The sequence below is a fragment of the Mustela nivalis genome (assembly GCF_964662115.1).
Source record: "Mustela nivalis genome assembly, chromosome: 5".
Lineage (NCBI taxonomy): Eukaryota > Metazoa > Chordata > Mammalia > Carnivora > Mustelidae > Mustela > Mustela nivalis.
In genome coordinates, this window is record NC_139024.1 from 97094165 (window position 1) to 97117996 (window position 23832).

General features: G+C 36.3%; 1 protein-coding gene across 20 annotated transcripts in view; it reads right to left on the bottom strand.

Moving 5' to 3' along the window:
• PKHD1 (PKHD1 ciliary IPT domain containing fibrocystin/polyductin) overlaps positions 1 to 23832 on the bottom strand; it is a 485802-nt gene that overhangs the window by 181447 nt on the left and 280523 nt on the right. For 18 of the 20 annotated variants that reach the window (XM_082729339.1, XM_082729341.1, XM_082729340.1 and 15 more), the window contains 2 exons: positions 21223 to 21300; positions 14999 to 15136 (listed from right to left, as the gene is read on the bottom strand). In XM_082729339.1, coding sequence (XP_082585465.1) covers positions 14999 to 15136; positions 21223 to 21300 — 216 coding nt within the window. The remainder of the gene's footprint in view (positions 1 to 14998; positions 15137 to 21222; positions 21301 to 23832) is intronic. The other 2 variants (XM_082729349.1, XM_082729352.1) reach the window with 1 other exon arrangement.

Consider the following 23832-nt stretch of genomic DNA (forward strand, 5'->3'; position numbering starts at 1 on the left):
AAAGAGATGAGGATTCTCACCAGCTTGGGCTTTAACATCTAAATGACCCTAAATGACAGTGGCCACTTCTGAGAGAAAGCTCTCAAGATAAGGCAATTCCTCTCTGGGTTTCCTTTTTCCAGCTACTTCAAGCTGCTCTGAACTGTATCAAAAGGCATTTTCCAACCCGGATTAATTTAGATACCAGTGATGGAGGGAAATGGTTGCTGCTGCACTGCAGACATGCCAGGCGTTTTGGCATACGTGAACTCATCTCATCGAGTTCTTCCAACGTCTGATGGATTATTGTTGAGGTTCCCATGGGGGAACTGAGACAGAGAGGTTAGTCAACTTGTCAGAAATTACACAGCTAACAAGTGCTGAGCCTCGGCTTAGACTTAATAGGTACCATCCTAGGACATTTAGACATAGGGGAACAGGAAAGATGGGAAGGGAGGTTGCCATTACTTAGTGTGATGGTGGGCAATGGAGGGGAAACAGAATCTATTCCAGGTGCTGAAATCATCTTGGGAGATGGAAGAAAATAAGTTCTGGTATATGAAAAATAGTTATCTTTCATATACCAGAACTTATTTTCTTATAATGATTTGAGGACTACGGTACAAATGGATTCCATGAACCTCAAAGGTAAGGAAAAGGGAAAAGAACATTACATTATTTTATTAACTAAAGCTCTTTGATGGAATCAAGTATAAACCTAGTTTACACTTAAGCCCACTCTCTCAGCATGACTCCCCACACCTTGTAACTAAGCCAACACACACTGAATTATTTACCATTCCCTCCACACTCTTCCCTCTGCACGGGAGAGTCCCCAGGCTTCAATATCTCCACCATTGTCCTAACTCCTAATCATCCCTCAAACTTGGCTCCACTGTTATTGATTTCTAACAGCTTTCTATGATTTTGAATTAGATACTCTCTTTTGTGCATAAAAATGTCCACACCCATTGCTGCAGTAATTCTTCCCCAAGTGCTTGTCCTAAGGAAATAGTTTCCTTGACATGCTCAAAAGCTGAGTCACCTAAGTCCCTAAACAAGCCCAAAGTCAACTCTGATGCCACCTCTTTGGGGATCTTCATTTGTCAGCTAAGACTAGGTTAAGTGGCCCTCAATGGGATGTCACAACATAACATGGCTTGTCTCTGTACTTCTAAACAATGCCCTAAGTGCCTTCCCCCAATGGCCTTCTGTTTACAGTGAGTGAATCGAGAGAAAGGACTGTGTATTGACAACAGGATTCACTTATATTTTATCATAGAAATGGTGAACCAGTTATTTTTACCAATCTTCTTCCTTGCAGAAAACAATTAGAAATAAAGAGAAATACTCCAGAGTAAAAAAATAAAAATAAAAAAAATAAAAAAATAAGACCCATTTCACCTACATTGGAATAATCCTAAGTACCTAGGTGCCTAGCATCATTGCTGCAGAGTAAATAAAGCAAAAATTAACAGAATCATAAGGAAACTAGATATAATAGCAGTGGAAAGTAAAACATAACAACTCACCGAATAAACAAAAAGCAGTGAGCATGCAGCAGTTTTGAATAATATGATTGGCAAATCTCACCTAATAGAGATGAAAAACTGAACCCACGAAGAATATGTCTCATCTTCGGACATGCACAAGAGAGTCACAAATACTGATCCTATGGTGACCGTAAAGCAAGTTTAACAAATTTAAAAGGACTGGAATCATATAGCATGAGCTTGCTGACCACAGTACAATCAAGATATGCAATTCTTATCAATAAAGGTTTATAAAATGATCTACATTGAAATAAAGACTTCCAATTTATCTAGAAATACCATTAAGAGAGTGAAGAAGCAAGCCACAGAGGGGGCCAAAACATTTGCAATAATATAACCAACAGAAGGTATTTTCTACAATAAATAAATGATATCAATAAATCAATATGAAACAGATAATGCACCATTTAAAAAAGGGCAAGAGAATATTTTTTCATAAAATAAGATCTCAAATAGACGATAAAAAATTTTAAAGTGCTCAGTCACATTAGAAATGAGAGAAATGCCAATTAAACAATAATGAGATCCCACGACATACCCAGTATAATGGACTTCTATTTAATTTAGCTGTGTATTTTTTATCTCATAAACTTTCCTGAATATGCACATCATATTTCACAGTAAGTAAAACTTTATTTATTATTATGTTTCAAGGACACTCATCCATAAGTATTTGTTGATCAAGAGAATAGAAACTGACCAAATTATATTTGTTTTACTGCTTCTCCATCCCATTATTATATTTACAGCTTTATTGAGATACAACTGATATGCAAAAAAACTGCATGTATTTAATGTATACTGACTAAAATTTTAGACATATCTTTTTCAGATCCTTTTCATTGAATCCAAAGCAACAAACTGTTTCTAAATAATTTGTATTTCTACCCAAGTAAATGAAACTCCATAAAATACTATGATGGCACATGAAAGATAGGTTAAGAAATTACCACCCAAAATCAATTCTGCACATTTTCTTTTCTCCTCTGAAGTAGGTTATATGGTGATGACTTTGGAAGTTGAGCTTCTAACTGGAGCACAACTATTTTTCTCATGTCTTGCTATAGCTATTTTCTTCAGAGAAGAGCCTCTAGAACATTCTTACTATCAAACCCAACTGACAAATAGTGCTAAACCAATTAAATTGTGAAGTAGATTTTATTATGAATTAGCTTTTAATTTCTAGTGTCAATTTGACCCACCTATCCCTAAAACACTCCTCCCCCATAAAATCAAACCTGGGTGAAAAAAAAAAACAAAAAATTAAAAATTAAAACAAAAACAAAACGCAGGAGAGAGGGGTTTTCAGTCCAAGGAGATAATGAATAATCATAACAGTAACTAGTAGGCACAATCAAATGAGAATCTCTAACTCCTGTGAGAGTGATTGTATTCAGACTGATAAATTATTGTCATTGAGGCCTGTAATTTTATCAAAGTCTGATAGAATATTAAAATAAAAGTTAATATATAATTTATTCATTCACATACTGGAAAAATGTATAAAAACCCTTAAAACTTTATAAACGAGGGTGGGCTTATTCACTCCTGTAAGCCTTGATTTTTGCGACTAGAAAATGGGCTTACATGTACTGAGAGTTAAAAGATGTATTACATGTTAATGATACATGGCCCAGTGTCTACATATAATAGAAAATGTTTGAAGCACTTTTAAAAAGGTTGGCTCCTAGTAGTAATAATAGTAAAAAATAGTAGTAGTAACAATGGGGAAATGACACATTTTAAAATTAACATTTAAACTTAGAAATTAAGAAATAGAAGGCAAGCCCTCCCCAATTAGAAATGTTCTGTTTCTAAAGTGCTAGAAAGTAGACATTTTAATGGTTAAAAATATTAGGTGGTTACTTATTTGAATGTCCAGCCCAAGGAACTGTAGCAAATACAATTAAATTTATCTTAAACTCAAATATTCTGGTAATAGATTGCTAAACAAGAAAACAAGTTACTCATTCATTCAGCCACCTGTGTGCCTAAAATAATTTGTTTTTCATGCAAAAATAATTAAATAGGGGCACCTGGGTGGCTCAGTGGTTTAAGCCTTTGCGTTTGGCTCAGGTCCTGATCCCAGGGTCCTGAAATCAAGCCCCGAAACAGGCTCTCTTCTCAGCAGGGACCCTGCTTCTCCCTCTCTCTCTGCCTGCCTCTTTAACTACTTGTGATCTCTCTCTCTCTCTCTGTGTCAAATAAATAAATAAAATCTTAAAATTAATTAATTAATTAATACTTAAGGATTATTTTATTATATAATTCACTATTTAAATCATTTATAAATAACAAATTTATAAGGCATTTTATATTATTATAACAGAAGTTCAAAAATCCAAAATATAGTTTGGGAACATTGACTTAGAAAATATTAAAATATTAAAGGAAGGTGGCTACTGTTTAGTAGAAACTGGTAGCCTGACAAAACAAAAGAATCATTTCTTGTGTTAGTGTTTTACTTTAAAATACATATATATTTAAATATAAAGTGATGTTTATCTGTCAGAGAACTAATATCCATATGAAATAAAGAGATATTTTGGTGCTTAATTTCATTTTGAGATACGTATTAAACATTGATGGTCAGTTTGCTTCAAGACTCACAGAAATGGAGTTTAATGTTTTCCTGAAACTGTAGAGAACAAAGCTTTTATGCTTTTGTCCTTTTAGTTAAATAAGTACAATATTTAAAAGAACATTCCTTTTGTGCCACTTTTTTATTTCATCAGCTAACACATAGTTTAACTAGAGAACTGCCACTAAGCAGAAACTGATTTGTTGACTGATGATTCATATTAGCTAATGTATAAATGATCTATTGTGCAGACATCTATGTATACTTGTAACCATATTTACACATTAAATGTGTTCATTTTTTTATGATTTTCTAACCATAGTTAAGCTTGAAGGAGGATATATATTTTTTTAATTTAATATATTATTTTTAAACATCACTACAAGATTCTCTCTGGCTACCCAATGAGTCTAACTACTGGGTATTGTGGCTTTAGGCTAGAGGATATGTTTTAATCTACACTTTTCTCTGGTTTGTCTCCTTTTTATTACTTAATCATCCAATGAGCCTTACAGAACTGTCAGTTTGGAAGGCAATAAACTGTGTATGGATTTTTCTTCTTTAGGATTGAGAAAGCCCCAATCATGGAAGCAATGAAAGAAACTTCCATACACCTAGTACTTCATTTCCTGACAATCAAAGTCATGTGCTAATGATGACCTTAGGCTCCTGGCTACAAATGTGAGACAGGGCTGACAAATACCCATCACTAGCTCTGCAAAACAATATGTGACAACTTTTAGGATAAAAACCCTGTTCTTAGCATAATTACTGAGCAACTAGGCAGCATGTCATGTGACCTGGTTGTGACAGGCCAAACAAACAATGAACTGCCATGTCCTCAGGGAAATTGATGTACAGGGCATGTCCTTGCTTACCTAGGGATCAAGGAGGGTTCTATTAACTTTTAAAGACACTAATTATTACTGGTAATCCCTCTCTGAAATCCACCTACAAACTGTCAGAACAGAGGTGTCCATTTGCAATTTGAGAACCATGAAATTAAAATACTCTCTCCTGGGGTACCTAGGGAGCTCAGTTGGCTAAACATCTGACTCTAGATTTGTGCTCAGGTCAGAGTCTCAGGGTCATGTAATTGAGCGCCATGTTGGGCTCTGTACTGGGCGTGAAGTCTGCTTAAAATTTTCTCCCTGTCCCTTTCCATTTTGGCACTCTTTCTCTATAAATAAATAAATATGCAAGTGAGCAAATTTCTCCATTGAGTTGAACATTTGGATGAATAACATGTTAACATTACTGATATCTAAAATAACAAAGACCACATTTTAAGGTATAAGAACGATGTCTCCTCTAAGAAGAGACACTGATGAAAAAGATGAGTTCAAACAGCTATTCAAGGTCAAAGAAATAAAAAATTTAAAGCAATCAGGAAACCAATGTTTATTAAACAGGCTTTGAGTTGGGCATTTTTGTGAGTTTTCTTCTCCTAGACTGACTAAAAATAGAAAATACTTTGAATTGGCAAAATATCATCAACTTTTCCAACATGTCTCACCACTATTTTATACCTTTCATTCGGGGCAAAACCATTGCAGTCATTTCCAAATTAACATTATAATTCCTTCCTTACAGATGTAGACATTTAAGTCTAGGGATACTGAATATGTTACAAGAAAAAGACATCGAGCTAAAAGATCTATCCATCCATTTATGTATACACTAATCAGTCACACAGCACAGTATCAGAAGCCTACTACGCACTAGGTACATATGTTACGAAATGTCTGAAGAATCCTATTATCTAAAACACAGAAGGAATTCATGAAAATATACCATTTCATAAAAACAAAATGAATGTAATAATAAAAATATGGACTATTGAATGGACCAGAAAAAAAGACAGTGAAACCTAGTGAATGGAGTGAGGAAGTACTCACAGTAAAGATAGTCCTTTGGCACTGGCTTCTAGTCTGAGTATTTAAGGTACCTAAAATAGCCTCTGATCCTGGTCCTGGTCTTTATCAGCTAGGAGTCCTGGAAACAAATCATTAATCCCTATGGAGCTCAATTTCCTTATCCAGGCAATGAGACAGATGATTCACAAAATCACTGAAGTATGTGATATTACTGTTATAAATCTATTATTAAAGAATTTTCCAGAAGTTATGAAACAAGTTGCTTAACTAGAATTATAATACAGGTGTCCAGAATTGCCATATTTATGAGAATCTTCAACTAACTTCTGTTTTGTTAAAGTTATACTCATGAGATTATGAAAAAGTAACAACTTTCAGCACAGTTTGGGCTCATTTGTGTCTTTAATACTGTAATAAGCAAAATTACATTGCTTAAATCCAGTCTTCTTCATGAAATTCATGTCTACTTCTCAGTGTTCTCCAGCAATTAGGCTGCCATTCTGCTTTACAACTGCGTAAAACACATTCCCGCTCTGCCTTGGCTCTTTTGCACTAGATCTGCCTTCTGTTTGGAAACCAGCAGTCCAAATCTTTGCAAGTCTAGCTTCTTCTTGTATCTCTGGTTTGAGGTCACAGTGGCTTTTCAGAAAGGCTCTTATTAACTACCTAATCTATGGTGTGCAGATCCAACCTGGACTTTACTTTATTTCATTAAAAAGGAATCTTATCTGTCTTGCTTACTGCTAAGTACTCAAGTCCCAGGAAGAATTTTTGGCACTGAGCTGGAATTCAAGGAAAGAGAAAGAAAGGGAAAGAAGCAGGAAGAGGACAGAGACAGGGACAAATCTATAAATAAAACCAGACAGTCATCGTATCAGAGAAATTATTTTCTCTTTAGTATTTACTAATTTGCCACATTTTCTCATCCAAAAGAAAGTTATTCATGAGCACATATAAAGGTTTCATGACATCACTCTTAATGTGGATAACTGTTCATTGTTAAACATGAGATTTAATATGTTCAGTTGTACTTAAGATTATATTAAAGCCAAAAAATGAAGTTGTTAATAGATAAATAGTATTGAACTCATTAAAAGTTACTGTCTCTCGGGGCGCCTGGGTGACTCAGTGGGTTAGGCCTCTGCCTTCAGCTTGAGTCGTGATCTCAGGGTCCTGGGATAGAGCCTTGTATCAGGTTCTCTGCTTAGCGGGAAGCCTGCTTCCCCTGCCCTCTCCGCCTGCCTCTCTGCCTACTTGTGATCTCTCTCTCTCTTTGTCAAATAAATAAATAAAATCTTAAAAAAAAAAAAGTTACTGTCCCTCAAATAATGGACTGAATTTTTTCTTTGTTTCACATGCAAAATAACATTTCGTATCAAAACTATATTAGATACCCATTATTAAAAACAAAACAAAACAAAACAAAAAGCCATAATATGATGGCTGGTTTCCCTTCTTACTTTGTTTGCTCTCCCCTCAATATCTTACATTAACGACCACTCTCTCTTTCTTATAAATTCCCTCTTGTGTTTCAAGATATTACTTTTTTATCATTTAATTTTCCTTCTACCTGCACTGCTGTTTCTTTTCTATCCTCCTCCCTGAACTCAGCTTCCCCTACCACTCTTAAAAGGTCAGTGCTCCCCCAAATTTTAGCCACTTACACATTCCATTGAAATCTTATTTTGAGGTATATGCATCTATGTATTCAACAAACAACAAACAACACATAGGCTGGCTTCCTATGTGCCTGACACTATTCAAGCACTTTAATAAATGCTCATTCATTTAATTCTCATAAAACTCCATAAAATAAGAACTATTATTCTTCCCATTTTGGAGATAAGGAAACTGAGACAGAGATAGATCCTGTAACTTATCTATAGTCACTCAGCTAACAAGTGGTTGAAAGGTAATTCATCCTGGCAGTACCATAGACCCAGATCTCCCAACCTGAAATGTGGGATGTATTCTTTTTTTTTTTTTTAATATAATTTTTTATTTTTTACAAACATATATTTTTATCCCCAGGGGTACAGGTCTGTGAATCACCAGGTTTACACACTTCACAGCACTCACCAAAACACATACCCTCACCAATGTCCATAATACCACCCCCTTCTCCCAAACCCCCTCCCCACAGCAACCCTCAGTTTGTTTTGTGAGATTAAGAGTCACTTATGGTTTGTCTCCATCCCAATCCCATCTTGTTTCATTGATTCTTCTCCTACCCACTTAAGCCCCCATGTTGCATCACCACTTCCTCATATCAGGGAGATGATATGATAGTTGTCTTTCTCCGCTTGACTTATTTCGCTAAGCATGATACGCTCTAGTTCCATCCATGTTGTCGCAAATGGCAAGATTTCATTTCTTTTGATGGCTGCATAGTATTCCATTGTGTATATATACCACATCTTCTTGATCCATTCATAAACACCTTCTCACCTCACATCAAAATTGCCATTAGGTTCTTCATACCCTTAGTATTTCTGCAATTCATTCCTTCTCTTCAATTCCAGTGCTTTAGTTCAATTCCTTTGTTCTCCTGGAACACAATGGCTTCTCACATTTCACTGTGCCCCTTCCAATACACCACCCACTCTGCCAGGAGTGATCTTTCCAAGACCAAATTTAAGTATGACACTTCCCTACCTAAAACTATCCAGTGACTACCCACTCACTGCCTTCACGATAAAATCTAAACCCCTTAACATAATGTATGAAGCCAAGAAGCTTCTCCAGCTACCATAATTCCATAAATCCTGCAATTCAGACTATTCCTACAACTTCCTGAGGGTATAATGTATTTCCACAAAGATGTGTCTTTTCAGATCTCTTCCTCTATCTTTACACTCCCTCCAGGTTGGAAGATGGGACTCCTCTAATTATGTTTTTCCTTGTTTGACCCCACTATTTTACTGAGACATCTCTTGCAAACTAGGATTGGTGACTAATATTTCTGTACATCCAAGTTCTCCCATAGTACTTGGCAAACAATAGGCAATGAGTAAACACATGATGAAGGAAAGAATGGATACACAAATGAAATACTTTAAGCTTATCCCAAGTGTGTTATCAAGTTAATGTGACGATCACTGAATGATGAATGAGAATGAGCTTGGCATATGATATGCAGCTATAACCCTCTGAGCAAAGCTTTGATCTTAAACATCCCTTCTAATTCTATAGCATTCTCCCCTTCCACTCTACTTTCTACTCTACTAAAAGTCGGTTGGTACCTTTTGCCAGCACCAGCTGACTTAAAAGCAGAACCACAAAATATAATTCTACAATGTTAGGACTTGGATTGGATGGCATCAGACAGCAGACATACTCTGGCAGTGCTCTGTGCCAAGGTCCACATCTATTAAGTCTGTTTACTAAACAGTCTTATTATTTATTTCATGTTGGTATTTCTTTTAGGGTGTGGTAGAATTAGACGGAAGGGTTGAAAGTCTTCCTTCAGGCATGATACACATAAAATTGGGCAGATGGGTCCTAGTAATCAACCTTGTCCATGGAACACATGGACAAAGCAGGGAGAAAAATAATACACCATTGTCTACTAATAGGTAAAAATAAAGTTGGGAATGGATAAATTTTAAAATAAGATTTGAAATATATAAATCAAAAATGGAAAATTTCTGTGTCACTTCCCTTGAAAGATATATTTTTTCAGGCAAAAAGTTTTTATTATAGTGATAAGTGAACACAGAAGCCTAAAAAACAACTTAAAAGTAGAAGACTAATCTTAGCAATAGGTGTCAACCTAAAATACATTTTCTAGTCAAAAGAAAAGGTTCAGTTTTATTAAGTATTTATATCAGTTAGCTGAATGAGGATTTTATAGACTATTAAATAAATTAACAAATTATATTAATCTGGGAGGAAAAATCAGAACCTAAAAGGATTTCCCCACTGTGAAAAAAATTGATCAAAATGATAAAATAAAGAAATAAATAAAAAGTATCACACTTACACCCCCTAAAACTCAGGGAAAAACAAAATAATCCTTACTCGAGTGTACAATGTAGTGATATGAAATGCAAAGGCAGCACATATAAAAAGAATAGGAATTAGATTTGACAACATACTTGGCAGGACCAATAGCATGAAGGGTTGGACAGAGAAGTTAGTTTAATGTTTCATCATATTAATAAAAGGATGATATGTATTGAAGTTCATTTTAAACTTGCCTGTCTTTCCTCTCTACTCAGTTCCCCAGAATGCTGCTGACCTGCATGTACAACATCAAGTTCTTCCTTACTCAGAGCTTCGGTTTAGCCGGATGATAGAACAAGAAAGAGATAAGGTAGAAAAGAAAGTGAGATCAAGGTATTTTTTCCCATAAGTCTTTCCCTGTACTGAGTGTCAGATACACAGAAGGTCATGGCACTGGCAATCACCTCCACACACACACACACACACACACCGCTCCATCTCTAATTCTAGCAATGACTTCTTTTTTTTCACTCCTTTAAAGCAAGGGGTAGTAAGGATGTTCTGCTGTTACTAGCCCTTAGGGAAGCCTCCGTGCCATTTGGACTTTTGTGAATATTTCCTTCATTAACATCTCCTCAAATTGTCCAATTCTGTATGGCATCTATTTTTTTTCAAGCACCCTGACAGATAAACTTTCATCAAATACCTATTACATGGCAAGCACGTAAAAAGAACTGTTATATTTAATGGTTTTAACATCCCTCCAAGGAAGTTTCTATTTTGCCATATACTTTACTGATGAATAAATGGATGTGTCCAGAGGGTGATTAGCTTAAGGTCAAACATCAAGTAGGTGACCAAGCTGGATTGATCCCAAGCCATTCAACTTGGAGCCCATGCTCATCATTATACTCATTTTACTCTGTTCAGAGTAAGTCAGGGTCCACCCAGGAAAAGTTTTTTCCCTCTGGCTTCATACTCTCAGAGGAACTGAACAAAGTGGTGTTTAAAGGTGATGTTAGAGAGTATGAGGATCTCATAACTCTGAGATATGTGAAGTAAGTACAAATTTGTAAAATCTTTCTGAAAAGCAATTTAACAGCATGTATCAAGGACCTTAAAACATCTACTTATATGAATAGAGAAGAAATACAAAAACAACCATAAAGCAAGTAACAAAATGACAATGAGCACATACCTATCAAGAATAACTATGAATGCAAATGAAATAACTGGTCCAATCAAAAGACATGGAGTGATGGAATGGTTAAAAAAGGAAGACCCAAGTACGCTACCTATAGGAGACTCATTTCAGACCTAAAGACACATGCTGGTCAAAAGTGAAGGGATAGAAAAACATTTACTGTGCAAATGGAGATGAAAAAAGCCAGGGTAGCAAAACAGACTTTTATAAAAGTCTATAACAAGACACAAAGAAGGATACTATATAATCATAAAGGGAACAATCCAACAAGAAGATGTAACAATTGTAAATATTTATGCACTCAACATGGAAGCATCCAAATACATAGAGAACTTATTAACAAATACAAAATAAGTAAGCAATAGTAGTAAAATAGTAGTAGAATTTTACACCCCATTTACATCAATGGATAGATCATCCAAACAACAAATCAAAAAGGAAACAATGGGTTTGAATGACACTTTAAATTCACAGATGGATCTAACAGATATATTCAAAATATCCTATTCTAAAACTGCAGAATATACATTCTTTTCAAGTGCAACATGGAACATTCTCCAGAACAGATCGCATATTAGGTCACAAATCAAGCTTCAACAAGTTCAAAAACTGTTAAGTCATACTATGCATCTTTTTCAACCATATTGCTATGAAACTAGAAATCAACCACAAGAAAAAATCTGGAAAAAGCACAAATACATAAATGTTGAATAACATTCTATTACTCAATAAATGGACCAACTGAGAAATTGAAAAGGAAATTAAAAAATACATGGAAACAAATGAAAATGAAAGCATAATGGTCCAAAATATTTGGGATGCAGCAAAAGCTATTCCAGGAGGGAGGGAAGTTTGTAGCAATACAGACCTATCTCAAGAGGCAAGAAAAATCTTAAATAAACAACTTAGTTTTACACCTAAAAGAAACTAAAAAGATGAACAAACAGAACACAAAACCAGTAGGAGGAAGGATACAATAAAGATTAGAGCAGGAATTAACAAAACAGGAACTTTAAAAAAACGATAAAGCAGATCAATGAAACCAGGAGTTGGTTCTCTGAAAAGATCAACAAAATTGATGACTTTAAGCAGACTCTTCAAAAAAGAGAATGACTCAAATAAACAAAATCAGAAATTAAAGTGGAGATATAACAACCATTATAGAAGTACAAAGTAAAATAAGAGACTATTATGAAAAACTATAATTCTACTATATGCCAAAAAGTTGGACACACTAGGAGAAATGGATCAATTCCTGGAAAATATAACCTCCCAAAACTGAATGAGGAAGAAATAGAAAATTTGAACATATCAATTACCAACAATGAAATTGAAAAAGTCATCAAAAAAATCCTAACAAGCTAAAGTCCGGACTAGATGGCTTCACAGGTAGATCAAACATTTAAAGAGTAGATACCTATTCTTTTCAAACGATTCTGAAACAATAGAAGACAAAGGAAAGCTTCCAAATTTATTCTAAGAGGTCAGCATTACCCTGATACTAAAATCAGATAAAAGTACTACAGAAAAAGAGACTACAGGCCATTATCTCTGATGAACAGTGATGCAAAAATCCTCAACAAAATATTAGCAAACTGAATCCAGCCAAAAAAAAAAAGAAAGAAAGAAAGAAAGAAAAGAAAGAAAGAAAGAAAATCATTCATCATCATCCACTGGGATTTATTCCTGGGATGCAAGGATGGTTCAGTATTTGCAAATCAATCAGTGTGATACATCACATCAACAAAAGAAAGAATGAACATCATATGATCATTTCAATAGATGCAGAAAGAGCATTTGTCAAAATACAACATCCATTCATGATATAAGCTATCAACAACAAAGTAGGTTCAGAGGGAACAGACCTCAACATAATAAAGCCACAGATGAAAAAATCCACAGCTAGCATCATACTCAATGATGAAAAACTGACAGCTTTTCCCCTGAGGTCAGGAACAAGACAGTGATGTGCACTCTCACCACTTTTATTAAACACTGTATTGGAAGTCCTAGCCATAGCAATCAGAAAAAAAGAGAAATTTTAAAAGGTACCCAAATTGGTAAGGAAGAAGTAAAACTTTTACTATTTGTAGATGTCATGATACTATATATGGAAAACTCTAAGGATGCCACCAAAAAACTACTAGAACTGATAAATTAATTAGTAATATACCAGGATATAAAATCAATATACAAAATCCCATTGTATTTCTATATACTACTAATAAAGTACAGAAAAAGAAATTAAGAAAATATTCCCATTTAATTGCACAAATAATAATGAAATACCTAGGAATAAACTTAATCAAGGAGGTAAAAGACCTATACTCTGGAAACTATGAAATCATAAGGAAAAAAATTACAAATGACACACAGCAATGGAAAGATATCCCATGCTCATGGATTTAGAGAACAATTATTGTTAAAATGTCCATGTAACTCAAGGCACTCTCCACATTTCATGCAATCCTTATCAAAATACCAATAGTATTTTTCACAAAAGTAGAACAATTAATCTTAAAATTTGTATGGAACCACAAAAGACCCTGAATAGTCAAAGTAATCTTGAAAAAGAACAAAACTGGAGGTAACACAATCTCAGATTTCAAGATACACTACAAAGCCCTAGTAATAATAATAATAAAAAAAAAAAAGTATGGTACTGGCATAAAAACAGACACATCAATCAATGGAACAAAATAGAGAGTCCAGAAATAAACTCACAATTATATGGTCCATTAATCTTCAACAAAGCAGGAAAAGATTATGCAATGAGAAAAAGACAATCTCTTCAACAAATGGTGTTGGGAAAACTGGACAGCTACATCCAGAAGAATGAAACCAGACTGCTTTCTTACACAGTACACAAAAATAAACTAAATAAGGATTAGGGACCTAAATGTGAGACCTAACACCATAAAAAATCCTAAAAGAGAACAGAGGCAGCACCCTCTTCAACATTGACCATAGCAATATTTTCTAGATATGTCTCCTGTGGCAAGGGAAACAAAAGCAAAACTAAACTACTGGAATGACATCAAAATAAAAAGCTTCTGCATATCAAAGGAAACAGTCAACAGAACTAAAAGGCAACCTATTAATGGGGGGAGATATTTGCAAATGGCATATCTGACAAAAAGTTAATATCCAAAATATATAAAGAACCTAAAACACTCAATATTCCCCAAATGAACAATCCAATTAACAAACGGTCAGAAGACATGAACAGACATGTTTCAAAAACAAACAAACAAACAGATTCTTACCTAGACAGAACAAACTGGTGGTCACCAGAAGAGAGGTAGGTGGGGAGAGAGGTCAAACAAGTGAAGGGGAATTAAGAGCACACTTATCATGATGAGCGCTGACTAATGTATAGAATTGTTACATCACTAAATCATACACCTGAAAGGAATATAATACTGTTAGCTCTACTGGAATTAAAATTTTTTTTAATGTTTTGGAACTAGACAAAGGTCATCGTTGCATGACAATTGATAATTTGTTCCTTCTGAAAGGGTGGGCCATAGGTAAATTCTTGTACAAAGGACCAAAGGCCAGAATTGATCTGTGGCCTGGAGGAAGCCAGGAGCCCTGCCATGAGAGGCAACATGGGAACCATAGAGCCAGAAACATGGCCTGATGACAGTGGGTGGACAAAAGAATGACCCATCAAAGTCACCTCTGTCTGTGTTGTCCAAAGCTTGTATAGGAAAAGCTTTATCAGTAAACTCACCCCCTTCCCTTAACCCTCTCCATACTCTGTTAACCAACCTGCTGGATGATACCACCTATTCTCAAGAACTTTCTCACAGAGTTAATTCCCCTTAAGTTCCCAATCCTTGTGCCCTGTACTTACCAACTTTCAGCTCCCCGCCAGCAATGACCATGCACGCCACACTCAGAACATTGCTTCTGTCCACAGGGAATTCTAAAGTCCCCATCACATAAAGGCCTCTGAGGACTGGGAGATTTGTATCCACAAGGACCGTTCTGTCTGCAGAAGAAAAAGAAGTTGAGCCGACATATAACCAAAACAAGAATCGCATTCTCCCCTCCAGTGGTTTACTCTGTGGTTCCCCAGGTGATTCAGGGGCCGCTCACACTGCGTCTCATGCCAGGACAGGTGTAGCAACTAGAAGAACAAATAGTTTGTTAAAGACTAGGTCTTAATAAGGAGCAGGAGGGGAAAAAAATACTACACAATTAATAAATTCTTCCATTGCCCGACAAACCAAGTGTTAAGGCCAAAAGGCAGTGTTTATGCCCTAAACCCCCAAGCCTGTATATATATATATATATATAGAGAGAGAGAGAGAGAGAGAGAGAAAGAGAGAGAGAGAGAGAATCCTCAAGCAAACTCCCAGCTGAGCACAGAGCCCAAGGTAGGAATCAATCTTCCAATATTGAGATTATGACCTGAGTTTAAATCAAGAGTGAGATGCTTAACCAACTGAGCCACCCAGGCACACACCCCTTCCACCCCCTCACCCACCCCTTGCCAGTCCTACTTTAGTGCAAATACACTAAAATTTCCCTATCTTTTGTCCCTTCCCTTCACTTTGGCCATAGTTTCAGGGAGGTAGAGAATCACAGATATGACCTTGGCCTCTGAAGTCAAATTATTTGGATGTGAATCTCTGCTCTGCTACTTATTAACTGTGTGAACCAACACCTTTATAGCTTTGCACCTCAGTTATCTAATCTGTGAAATGGGAATAAAAATACCTGCTTCACTCCTAGGGTGTTTGTGAGGCTGAAATGAGTTCATAGATCTAAAGTGCTTACACAGTACTAGTGAGTCATTCTCAATCTCCCAATTTCCCGATTTACATTTCTACCACACAAAGTAAAAGTCTGGTGTGTGCTCAAGAAATGCTGGTTATTTCCTGGTACCTGGGTGGCTCAGTCAGTAAGCCTCTGCCTTCAACTCAGGTCATGATCCCAGGGTCCTGGGATCAAGCCCTGCATCAGGCTCCCTGCTCAGCAGAAAATCTGCTTCTCCCTCTCCCACTCCCCCTGCTTGTGTTCCCTCTCTTGTTGTCTCTTTCTCTGTCAAATAAATTAAAAAATCTTAAAAAAAGAAAAAAAAAAAAAAGAAAAAGAAATGCTCAGTATTTTCATTACTGGCACTGTTCTCAATTAGTTTGGCGTGCTTGTAGACGTCATTAGACAACTTAAAACTATTGTTCTTCATCACTCTTTTTATAAAGTTTCCATATAACTTCAGAAGAAAGGAATCATAGATTTTTGTCTAAAAGTAACAATAAGGCGATACATGAATAAAAATTCTCATTTAAAAGAGTAAATATTTCATGTATGCCAAAGTATTAAGTGTTACTTTCTGAGGCTTAGTAGTAATTCAGCACAAATTAAAGATCTCAAATAAAAGTTCCCGCTTGAATTTCAAGTACTGTAATCACTGACACATGTAAAGGTTTTAAGGAATTTTGTTAACATAATCTCATGTCTCATTCCAGGAAACAACGTACCCTGCTGTTCTTAAGGACCTACCCTCCAAATTAAAGTCTCAGAGGCCATCTTTCCTCGTTCCCAACAAAGACTCTATGATTGTAAACCAACTATTTCCTTTTTCCTCCTGAGTTCACAGTTAGACTATCTTTTCTGGCCTCGTTTGTAGATAGACAAAGCCACATGACTAGCTGTAGTCTATAAATTGTAGACAGAATTGAAGTTGACATCTGTAGGCCTAGTCCATAAATTCTCCAGGCGTGGCTGTTGTCCAACAGCATCAACACCACCCACTCACCCATCAGAATCAACCCAAGTTCTAGCTCTGCAGGTAAGACATTTCCTGTCCACTCCCCACTGGGCCCACCACTGCCCCCATGGAAATCTCTCTACCTTCTGATAACAGAACATTAAAACATATTATCATAAATACATCCATAATTAGTGTATGTAAAGAGGTAACTGTCACTGGGCTGTTCCTCAGTGCAATTATACTTTTCTCACCTGCTGTAACTTTCTTAGGGGAAGAAAGCATCTGTTCAAAAAATCCCTCATGCCTACTGGACATCAAAGATATTTTTGTGTTAAATAAACCTTGCTCAGATCTGCTGAGTTTACTTCGCTACACACCTTAAATTCAAGAACACATTAGGAACTAATACAAAATGAACAAACAGGCTAAACAGATAAAAATACATATTTCAATTTCATTTCAGGTACTTTAAAAAATTCAAACAAAAGACTTAAATATCAAGAGTATGTTCTAGGTTTAACACACATTTTGTGACTTCATGAGTTTTATATGATTTCAAAAGCAAGATAGAAATTATTTCAAGTCAGCACCTTCAAAACAAAACAAAAACAAAAACAAAAAAACACTAGAGTTCTAGTTTCTAGTTTCTAGGCCTTTATCTCTTCCAACATATGGCCCAAACTACCAATGTTTGGCTGCTGAGCTTGATTGAACAAAATGATTAAGTTGCTTCAAAAAATGTTTTCCTTCATTCACAGAGTACTCACACACCTAAAAGCATGATATTAGGCTTCTTTTTAACAAACTTTCCAAGTAAAATATGACGATAACACAGAATCTAAAATTTTCCTTTTGGTCTTTATCACATAGCCTTCTTAGAAGAAATTTGTCCTTTTAATTGCTTTACCCACTCCAAATATACCAACAAATTTCACACGAATCATATATAGCCTAACTATTGTAAGCTCCATGAGAACAGAAACCATAGCGGCATTCTCACTTTTATTTTCTGAGGAACTTGAACTATAGATATTCATAAATAACACCAAATAACACACACACACACACACACACACTCCACACATAAAATCTAATACCTATTCAAGGGGAAGTATAGGATGAAGACAAGAGTAGAAACATTGTTCTTACTGCTTTCAGTGTCACCTTTCACTTGGAAATTTCCTGTCTCGGGGAACCTGGGTTGCTCAGTTGGTTAAATGTCTGCCTTCAGCTCAGGTCATGATCCTAGGGTCCTGGGATCAAGCCCCACATCAGGTTCTCTGCTCAGCGGGGGGCCTGCTTCTCCCTCTCCCTCTGCCTTCTGGTGCTCACATTCTCTCTCTCTCTCTCTCTGTTAAATAAATAAATAAAACCTTTTTTAAAAAGAATGAAATTTCCTGTCTATTCATTTTTCTCCTTTCTTTTCCTTCCCTGTGATGTGTCAAATCTTGTTGGGTGGGAGGAAATTGGACATGAGTAAGACATGTATCCTATCATCAGATAAGGACAGATAAACAAATAAGTATAATGTGATATACTTGAAATGATAATACAGTTGACCCTTGAGCAATAGGTGTTTGAACTGCATGGGTCCACTTATACACAGATTTTTTTTTTTTTTTGTAAATATAGTACAGAACTTCCTGCAAATGTCCTCATCTCCCTTATGATTTTCTTAAAACATTTCCTTTTCTCCAGCTTACATATTGAAGGATTATAGGAGATAATATATGTAACATACAAAATATATGTTAATCAACTATTAATGTAATTGGTCAGGCTTCTGGTCAACAATAGGCTATTAGTAGTTACATTTGGGGAGGATCAAAGTTATATAAAAATTTTTGACTGCACAAGATATAGGATCAGCACCCTAACTCCCATATTGTTCAAGGTTAATTATTTATTTTTTCATTATATAGAGGTTGATCTCATCTTTACTCCCAACTACTTCAAAATGGAAAGTCTATCAATGTGCCTAATAACAAAATTCTGCTAAGATGAAAGAACCATATGTCCCATAAATATTTCTATAAAGGAATTTTCATATCACTGTAGCAGACTACAGCTATCATTGTAAGTAACAAAGGCAGAAAAATTCATTCCAATGTAGGCTCCACAGCAGATCGGCTGCAGGTCCAAATTGACCAACCTCCAACTATATAATGACAGCTTATAGTGGATGTTTCTCTCTTCCAGGTGTATAAAAATAGGATCAATATGCCACTTTCTCTGAGCAGCTTCACTTCCATGAAATTACTCAACACATTCCAGAAAAAAAATCACCCCGAAACAGTTATTTATACAACCCACTTAAAAACATGAACAATAGGCTACCTCTAAATTAACTGTGGCTCGCTGCTTTCCATCTTGCCTTGCTTTGACCAAGGCTGTTCCATCCTACTCTGTCAGTGGCCAATCTATTCTACTTGAGAGAATGAGCACGGGCATATGGAGGGAACCATCTGGAATTTCTTTTGCTTGATGGGAGGCTGATGGGGGAACAGATCTGGGAAGAGACTCCAAAAAGAATTAATGAGTACCAGATGTAATTAAAGACTGCTTTTTCCCCCCAAAGGAACTCAGGACCAGCCTTGGGGTGGCACCTCTTGGTTCCAAATTATACCCCCTTTCCACTTGTTCATCTATCAAGCGTTAAACATCCTACCATCTTTATTTTAACATCTTTTGCCAAGCAGTGTTTTCTTTCTCCCTTTAAGAGTTGTATTTTGACAATTATAAGGACAAAGCTTTAAAAATAGTATCTGGAAAGTTAACACTAAGGAGGAATCACCTGAATTTCCCTGTGTATCAAATACAACAACAACAACAACAGAGAGGTTTTAGTCTTCTCTAAAGGCATGAGCTACCCTTATAACCAGAAAGCCTGAACCAAATCAAAAGGCAGATGTCTCTGACAGAGGCCTAGAGATTCTTCTGTGTCAGGACTAGTCTCGTTACAAAGCATTCCATGTCATTTCAACACTAGATTTAAACTCATTTTTTTTTTTAAAGTGAAGCCAGGGAGTCAAGGTCACTATTGTGTAGCATTCCAAGGGTCTGACACTTGTCTAAATCCTGTAGAAATGAGATCAAGGGTGAAGGGCACAGATCCTGGGAATAATGATGGGGTCACATTAACAGGCATAATTTAGGGTAGGCCGACCCACTGCTTGTATGTTATTCACTGTATCAGGCCCCATAACTTAGGTGGTGAAGACAGTTTCCATTACAACCATGCTATTGTCAGAAACACAGCTTACAACCAACTATGGACATAGGTCAGACTTCTGAGGGAGCATGATGGCATGCAAGGGCAGAGCAGGACATACAAGGATTATTTGAGGGCTTGTCATTTTCCTGTACCTTCCATACTTAGCAGTTAAACACAATTGTTTTCTACATTCACCCTTACCCATAACACTTTCCCATATATATACGAAGCAATGGAAAAGTAAGTCTTTGAAATAGTGATTGGTGGTGTTTCCTTTCCTTTGTAGTCTTGCTTAACTTTTGGTGAATCTAACGACTTACCCAATATTCTGTCTATACAATTTAAGAGAATGGCTGTTGCATTCAAAGAAAGTACTCCTAAAATAGAAGGGGATTCTCATACATAAATAGTTCACAGAGATGAAAATTAAGTGTGATTGAAAATTAGTGTCAGGTAGACTAATTTGCACAGATGATGGTATTAGTTTATCAAGAAGTCATTCTATTGTAGAAAAATCAGAACAAAGAACTGCTAGAAGGTAAGGATGCTTTCTTTCTACAACAAAAGTATTTTCAAAGAGCTGGTAACTTTATAGCCTACCTTTTTATCAAATCCACACAGGTGGTTTCTTTATTCTGTTCTATCATTTTTTTTTCAACCTGGTCTTAAAAATAGGCAGAAGAGGCAGTTTTCAAAGTGCCCAGAGGCACATGATTCGAGACTGAAAGCTAGCTTCCCTAACACCTTGAAGAACAGCCATCTGCCTGCCTGCATGTGGGCAAGGTGGGAGGGGGTATTTGGGGGAGGGGCAGGTTTAACTTTGGATAATAAATACCCATCCCACTCCCCCTGCACACTCTCTCTCTGTCTTTCTCAGTCACATACAGACATGCATAACTCTTAGCGTAGAATCAACATTTTAAATTATGATATTTTAATTGATCAATAAAATGTTTAACATACAATGTTTATCTCTTCCTCTAGTCTATACCATCTGTTCTTCAAAAATATTTTGAATCTATTTAATAGGAAGGTCTTTAAGTAAAATTACCAACTGTATCAGATCAATCCTCTGAATCCCAAATTCTGAAAGGAAAATGCCAGAAGGTGCTCTGTTTTCATAAAAATAGAAAAAAATCTGTACCTTCTCTCATTCCAGGCTTTCTTTGTTTTATTTTTTTAATCTTGAGATGGTGCTGTGCTGATGTTCTCTCCATTAGACCTTAAAGAAGGCAGAGTGACCAACCTGGTGTTGCCTTTTTTAAAAAACAACTTTAATATTTAAAAATATTGATATATAATATCAATTGATATATAATCATCCTACAAAAAGTTGTACATATTTCATGCATACACCTTAATGAGTTTGGAGATAGGTATATATTCATGTACCTGTCACCATAAATCTCTCCATCCTTTCCAAAAGTTTCCTCCAAACTTTTTTTTAATTTATTATATTATTATTTTGTGATAAGAACACCTAGCCTAATATCTACCCTCAAGGAAAATTTTTGATAAAATACTGTGAAATAACACAGCATTGTTTCCTGTGGACACTGTTGCACAGACGATCTCTAGGATCTATTTATCTTGAAAAACTGAACTTTGCACCCTTTGCCTACTGCCTCCCCATATCCTCCTCCTCCCAGCCCCTAGAAATCACTCTATTAAAAAAGAAAAATATCATCTGCGAAGAGTGATAATTTGACTTCTTCTTTGCCGATTTGGATGCCTTTAATTTCCTTTTGTTGTCTGATTGCTGAGGCTAGGACCTCTAGTACTATGTTGAATAGCAGTGGTGATAATGGACATCCCTGCCGTGTTCCTGACTTTAGCGGAAAAGCTTTCAGTTTTTCTCCATTGAGAATAATACTTTTTCATGTGTCTGTTGGCCATCTGAATGGCCAACAGACACATGAAAAAGTACTCCATATCACTCGGCATCAGGGAAATACAAATCAAAACCACAATGAGATATCACCTCACACCAGTCAGAATGGCTAAAATCAACAAGTCAGGAAATGACAGATGCTGGCAAGGATGCGGAGAAAGGGGAACCCTCCTACACTGTTGGTGGGAATGCAAGCTGGTGCAGCCACTCTGGAAAACAGCATGGAGGTTCCTCAAAATGTTGAAAATAGAACTGCCCTATGACCCAGCAATTGCACTACTGGGTATTTACCCTAAAGATACAAATGTAGTGATCCAAAGGGGCACATGCACCCGAATGTTTATAGCAGCAATGTCCACAATAGCCAAACTATGGAAAGAACCTAGATGTCCATCAACAGATGAATGGATCAAGAAGATGTGGTATATATACACAATGGAATACTATGCAGCCATCAAAAGAAATGAAATCTTGCCATTTGCGACAACATGGATGGAACTAGAGCGTATCATGCTTAGCGAAATAAGTCAAGCAGAGAAAGACAACTATCATATGATCTCCCTGATATGAGGAAGTGGTGATGCAACATGGAGGCTTAAGTGGGTAGGAGAAGAATCAATGAAACAAGATGGGATTGGGAGGTAGACAAACCATAAGTGACTCTTAATCTCACAAAACAAACTGAGGGTTGCTGGGGGGAGGGGGTTTGGGAGAAGGGGGTGGGATTATGGACATTGGGGAGGGTATGTGCTTTGGTGAGTGCTGTGAAGTGTGTAAACCTGGTGATCCACAGACCTGTACCCCTGGGGATAAAAATATATGTTTATAAAAAATTAAAAATTAAAAAAAAGAAAAAAGAAAAATAGGTGAGTCGGTGAGATCTCACACATAGAATTTAAGAAACAAAAAAATCATAGGGAAAAAAATAGAGAGGCAAACCAAGAAATAGATTCTTAACTCTAGAGAACAAACTGATGGTTACCAGAGGGAAGATGGGTGGGGGATGGGTGAAATAGGTAAGGAGGAACGGAGGGCACTTGTGAGGAGCCCCGGCTGTTGTATGGAAACCCTGAATCACTATTGCTTTATTGTACACCTGAAACGAATATCACAACGTGTATTAACTAACTGGAACTTAAATAAATATTTTTTAATTTAAAAAAAACTTCAAATTAAAACATGGACAAAGGAACTGACGAAACATTTCTTTGAAGAAGACATACAAATGACAAGTAATATAAAAAGGCACTCAACATTATTAATTAACCATCAGGGAAATGCAATCAGACCCACCATGAGATATCACTTCATACCTGTTAGTATGACTTAAACACACACCCACAGACACACACACACACAAAGTTTAAAAGTATTGATAAGGGATTAAAGAATAGGGTGCCCTGGTGCACTGTTGACGGGAATGGGATCGGTACAGTCACTCTGAAAAACAGTGTGCAGTTTCCTCAAAGAATTAAACTACCCTACAATCCAGTGATTGCACCTCTGGGTACAGACCCAAAAGAAATGGCAGCAGGTTCTCCGAGAGCTAGCTACATTCCCATGTTCATTAGTGGTGCCATCTGAAACAAGGTCCATGGTACTCTGATTGCTTAGATGTCTGAGTCCCGAAAAGAAATCTAGACCTTTTAATCCCCCGAAGACCTAAAAGTGAAAAGTATACATTTTGATAAACTTGAGATCAAATTTAAACTATAGTTTGGCTTTACCCACATAATTTTATTACCTCCATAGATCAGTGATGAATCTATACTAACCATAAGCTGGTGGACAAAATCCCTCTTCAATCATTATGGTGAATGATAGATATATATGTGGAAAGGCATAAACGGGTAACTCTCAGGC